Below are 6,000 nucleotides of genomic sequence, written 5' to 3' on the forward strand. Positions count from 1 at the left end.
TAAAATGCACCGCAGGTGCTGTCACCTTCATCTGGATTTGTGCACAGCCAATACATTTTGGGTTTTGAAAGGAGCACCTGGAAAATGAGGAATATGAAATTGGTATCCACTTTTGCAAATGACAGTCTACACTGACTTTCCCAAGTCTGCCACAGTAACTTCAGTTATGTAGCTGCATGTACAGTCTGTCTCTTCTAGCTCATTGTTGAGGGCCTTTGCTGCAGAACCACCTTAGGAATTGCTGGAGCACTCTCTACCCAATGTGGAGCCAAGGCAGCATAAATAGCTGACTGAAGTTCTCCAAAATTCAGTCTAACTGAGCCCTGAATGAGGAGCGGGCCAGAGGGAAAACAGGATACCATGCTGTATCTGCTCTGCACACAAGAATGGGTGTATTTTACTGTTCCCCTTCTGCCCTGAAATACATGAAGAAGAGGGAGCTGATTCAGGCTGTGGTATTGGTATTAGGAATGGGTGATGGTGTGGTTTCCTGTCTAGTTTGCTTCAGCCATGGGTGCTGCAAGATAGTTTTGACAGTCATTAAAAGATGAGAGGAAGGCTGTCCTGGCTTGGCAGCAGCAGGATGACCTCACTGTTCATTTATTTAATTATGTGTATTTCTTGATAAAACAGATTCTCATTAGGGGAACAGACTCAATTAGGCTATGAGGCTCCATTTCAGTTGTTCTTAAAGGTCCAGGTGAGGATTCGCATGTGACTCTGGTTATGTCTCTTTCTGCAGATGGAGTTCACTGTCTCACGTGTGCCATGATGCTGCTGAACACAGACCTGCATGGCCATGTGAGTATGCACAGCTTTGCGTAGACTGCTCCTATTGACACTGTGCTTGGAGGGGGTCGTCTTCTAGCAGCAGATTCCCTTTGTTGGTGGCCTGCTCCTAAACCACCCTTGCGGACAGCAAACAGTGAGAAGGCTGTACTCCCAGACTGTTGTCCTGGGCAGGGCTTTCCAGCATGCCCAGATCAGTCATATGTAAGCCTGGCATTGTGCCGGGTTTTGCCATAATGTGTGAGGATGCTCCTTGTCCTCAGGCCCATGTCTTTCTGGTGTGCTTCACATCCTTCCCTGGCTACAGCAGCTGGCCCTGGCCAGGAAGCTGTGGTTTTGATTGGCCTCCCTTTTCCAGTATGTAAAAACATTTGGGAAGGCAGAAGAAAGGAGGGAGGTGAAGAGGTGCTGGGAAGGTCACAAGGGGAAGGTCATGTGTGCAGGCATCCAGTGGTAGGGGGAGATCTGGTGGAACCAGCGTTCTACTCAGCCAGGGTAATGATGGGTGTGCCCAAAGCCAAGAGAGTGGAGGGGGGATGTGGGCATCCTGAGTGGGAGTGCTGTTGCCCCACTGCACATCTCTCTCCACTGCTTGCCTGGGGGAAATATCATTTCAGTTTGAGTCCTCTTAGTCACACCAGTACGGGTTGCCAGCAGTCGTAGGACACGTATTTCAGCACTCCTGGTGCAATATGTCTGCTCTGTATGATATTCCCATGCTGATAGGATCCTTGAGTTGGGATGGAGAGGGAAAAACACAGGGAGCATGGCATGACAGCATGCAGGAGCAGTGGCTTCAGCCAGGTGGCTTTGGGGCTTTTCTCTGCCTGAGGCCCTCCACTGCACTGCCAAGGACTCTTCCAGAAGGGCCTCAGTTGGGAGCTCTTACGCAGCGGGGGTGGTGGGTCGGGCAGCGGGAGGTGGAAGCACCCTGGGTCTGTCTCTAAGGCCTGCATGGCCCCTGTGGGTGCTGCTTTACTGTGGGTGCAGGTAATGAAGCTGAGGCTTGTGTGTGCTTCCCCAGGGGTTTTGACGCCTACCTCCCATTAATTGAATGCCTTTGTCTGAAAATTGTAAAAGTGGGAGGGGAAGGGAGTTGTGAAGAATTTTTTCTCTGAAGGCTGAGCCTTCCCTCACTGAGGAGTGCGTCAGTCACGTGGGAGGGTGAATGAGGGTATGGGAATGTGCCCTGGTGTGCCTTTTGGCACACACCGCTTCTCTTGATCACACCTGAGACTGCCTGCACAGGTGTCCTGCTCCCAGAGTGATGAGCAGCCTGAGGCACTTGCCCTCCAGCCTGCCTGGCCTTGCAGTCCAGGGCGGGAGACTAAATGGTTGTGTGTCAGCCTGACAGTGTTTCCTGTTGCTCCCTGCGATGCTTTAGTGGGCCTTACTGTCTTCAATAGGTACTTGAGTAAATGATTTGTATCTGACCCATCTGACTCTGGCTGTTGCAGCGTGCAACTTTGGAGGCTTATCCTACTGGTAGTCGTTAATACCCTGTTACATGCACGAAGCTGTAATGTTTGCCAGACTCCTGCATGTGTCTCCCCTCTCTTTCTGTCTCTCCCTGCCCCCGTCCTCCCCCAACCCTCCTCCCCCTGCCACCCTCTCCCCACTTTCCTTTAATTTTGATCTTCCTCTTACTGTTTTGCATTTTTCCACACAGGTGGTAAGTTGGGCATTTTTGACTTGGAATGCAGCACCTTGCAGATATACACTAATTGCCTGTTTCCTAACAAAGATAATGCTCTGACCCATCCTTCGCATGATTCTGCTAGAGCAGGAAGCGAATGAGTCACAGGGCTCATCTACATGGAGTTCCATTTGTTGCTGACATACTGATCATAAGTGCGGACTCTTTTATTTCACAATAATCTCAACTACTTGTAGGGCTGTAGTGCAGCTGCTCTGCCTTCAGTTCACACTTTCCCTTAACTCTTGTAGACAAACTTTTATCCCTTTATTTATGCCTGTCTTGCCACATTTCATTCTCTTTGTAACTAAATCGTTTTTGCTAGCTGTGTCTTGGACATGCATGCTCGCTTCTTTGCAGGGAGGTCATCACCCAGGCTGTGATGCTAGAGGCTTTTAAGGTATCTCTAGACTGCCAGGCACATCTTCTGTAACCTGTGTGGCACTGTGTGGAGGTGTTAGCTTTGGTCCTGGAGCAAAACAGGCATTTGTCTGCAATGCCAATTATCTCTGTGAGTGAAATGTGCCACACTGCTGTTGGCTTTGGTCAGCATGGGGAGGCTGCAAACTGCCATGTGGAGGAACCAAACAGAAGCAGGCTGAAGTCTGTTGCAGGGAGGAAGGAAAGCATTTGCAAGTCTAGTAAAACAGCTCTAGCATGTACCCAAAGACTGCAATTACAAGCTGTATTCTGCAAGCTTAGCAACCAGAGAGCCAGGGTTACAGCCAGACTGTGTTGTCAGGAGCCTTCATGATGTGGGAAGCAGTGCATCATGTGCCTCTCCAGAAGTATCTCCTCTCTTGTGGAAAGCAGCGTTCCTGTCTGCTGTCTTTCTGCTGGTCTGTGCTGGCCACAGGCTGCAGGATCTTCCTTTGTGGGTACATGAGGCTGACGGTCAAGGTTTGCTGTTTTTCCATCTCTCCCTGATCATACATTATGGAAGGGAAGTAGAGGATGTGCGGTCCAAGCTGTCATGTAACTGTAACATGGAATGACCTGTAATATCACAGAATCATAGAATGGTTTAGGTTGGAGAGAAACCTGAAGATCATCGAGTTCCAACCCCCCTGCCGTAGACAGGGACACCTCCCACTAGACCAGGTTGCCCAGGGCCACATCCAGCCTGGCCTTGAACACCTCCAGGGATGGGGCCTCAACAGCCTCTCTGGGCAACCCGTTCCAGTGCCTCGCCAGTATTACTGACTGGTGTCCTTGGTTGGGCTCCGCTCCTGTGTTAATTTGGGCTCTTGCTCCTAACCCAAGCCACTGTCTGCACCCAAAGCCTTTCTACCATATTTCTGCAGCCATGGCATACCCCGACTGTGTAGAAGTCATCTTCATCTCCTTCTCCTGTCTGGCAGCAGTGGCATCCCCAAAGATACTGTGGTCATCACAGGGCCCTGTTTTCCCACTGCCTTTGCCATGTCTCGCAGGCTGCTTCATCCCAGGCTGCTTTCCTTTCCTCAGGTCTCTCTGAGCTCCTTTTTCACCAGCTCAGTGTTGTCATTGCTGCCTGTTCAGAAGGCTCTCCCTGTGCCAAGCATGGGACTTCTAGCACCCAGTGGACTGAGTACAGACACCTTCTCTGAGGGGTGATGAAGACTGGGATTTGAGCAGTTCAGGGCAGCCTCAAGCGTCCAAATGGTGCATTTTGGGTCCTACATGAACATTGCAGTTCCTTTCCTGTTTGTGGCTCAGTTGGGCAACTTTCAGTTTGAGAAACAGACAGAAAGAATGAAAAGAGAGAAATCCTATGGAAATGTCAAGGCAGCCTCAGCCTGTGAATCAGGAAAGGTAATGGCTGCTCCTGGGCATCTTACTCCAACTCAGGGCAGTTGCTATTGGAAGGGAGCATTGGAAATCTTAAGAGAAAGGTCTGGAAAGGGCCTCAGTTGGCTGTTTTCTTATGCTCCACAGCAGGATCAAGTAGACCTTTTCCATCAGAGGCTGGTAGAGCCTCTGGAGACATGGGGGTGTAAGGCACCGTGCAGATACCAGGGAGCTTCATCATCACCCTCTTCGCTATCCTCCACTGTTTAACTGTTTTTCTTTTCGGATGGGTGTGGGGGACGTGGGGTCTAAATGCACCTTCCCTTCTCTAACCATATTCACACAAGGATATTTGCCTCTCAGTAATCTTGGGAATGCCTTCTTAGTGCTCCCTGCCTTGGGCTTAAATGAGATGCAATTTATCTGATGTTGTTTATTTATGCAATTTTGGAAAGCAGCATGAATATGATGCTGTGTTTTTTCTGCCATCCCCTCCAGAACATTGGGAAAAAGATGACCTGCCAAGAGTTCGTTGCTAACCTCCAAGGGATGAACGATGGCAAAGACTTTCCAAAAGGGCTCTTGAAGGTAAGAAATGAACTGCAGAACAGGGATTTTGTTTTTAGTGAGAGATGGTTCAAAACAGAACACCCTGCTTGTATTTTCTGAATCTTAGTTGTCAGACAGGACAAGTGATGGGCATGTTTCTCCTCCTAGAACATATATAATCCATACGGTGTTTATTCTGTTGTTTTCCGTCTTGCCTTTACTTGATTGTGATTGAAACTCTGCAGCATGGAGAGGTAAGGCTGAACTCCAGTGGGGCCAGCTCTAGAGCCATGTGTCTTGTAAGCTCATGCTGTCCCAGAGTGCTGTCTCCTGATGAAAGTGGACAGAAGCAGCCAATTGGTTCCAAACATTGAATACGTAAGGGCTAATCCTGAGCTCTGTGTATCTGGAAGGCGTGTGTGTTTTTTCATCAAAGGTGCTTTGGGGTTTTCACATTAGAGCAGGAGATGTAATTTCAGATTAGAATGTGTTGTCTGGCACAGGCTGCTTTTCTTTGGGTTTTGTTCATTAAGTTTGTGCCAGGAGTTAAATCTGAAGAACAAGGAAAGAGGCTGAGCAGGACGAATCTTGTTTCATAGTCAATAATAATGAGAATGTTTCATTTCTCTTCTGTCTGATTGCTGGCATGAAACAGCATTCTGTTTGAATAAAGAGAGGAGCGCATACACTAGAGTTCATGATTTTTTTTGGTAATGGAAATAAAAATGAGAGGTTGCTGCATCTGAGAGCTGACCCAAAGCCTACTGAAGTAAATGAAAAGAATTGCTGTATCTTCTGTGGGTTTTGTGTCAGGCCCATTGTGAATGCAGATGTACCTGCATAGTTAACAAGTAGCAGACTTTGTTTTCTAGTATTGGTAGTTTTCTTCAGTTTCTCCAGCCTCTTCAGGGACCTTTTTGTTGGGCCCTCCTGCCTCAGTTCTTACTAAGGAGTTTGGAATATAAACTCAACCCCCTTGTTTTTAGATTTAATGTCTTTATTTTTTAAATCTGGATACAGAGTATTCATCTGACAGCAGCAACATTTAAATTTTTTTTTTTTTCCCAAGGAATCTGATTTCTCACTCTGCCATAGAGAGATGTGTTGAGATTAATTTGCAGGCTAATTACAATCCTTATTGAATAAATAGGTCTCCAGACTGTGTTTAAATAACCTTCTGAGTGTACTGATGAGAG

General features: G+C 47.8%; 1 protein-coding gene across 1 annotated transcript in view; it reads left to right on the top strand.

Annotated features, from left to right (window-relative positions):
* The window catches only part of PSD3 (pleckstrin and Sec7 domain containing 3), a 104,185-nt gene that overhangs the window by 49,274 nt on the left and 48,911 nt on the right, over positions 1-6,000 (top strand). The window contains exons 7-9 of the mRNA XM_009887209.1: positions 743-801; positions 2,459-2,461; positions 4,754-4,843. Of these exons, the coding sequence (XP_009885511.1) occupies positions 743-801; positions 2,459-2,461; positions 4,754-4,843 (152 nt within the window). The remainder of the gene's footprint in view (positions 1-742; positions 802-2,458; positions 2,462-4,753; positions 4,844-6,000) is intronic.

Source organism: Charadrius vociferus, unplaced genomic scaffold, assembly GCF_000708025.1.
Source record: "Charadrius vociferus isolate BGI_N301 unplaced genomic scaffold, ASM70802v2 scaffold586, whole genome shotgun sequence".
NCBI classification, from domain to species: domain Eukaryota; kingdom Metazoa; phylum Chordata; class Aves; order Charadriiformes; family Charadriidae; genus Charadrius; species Charadrius vociferus.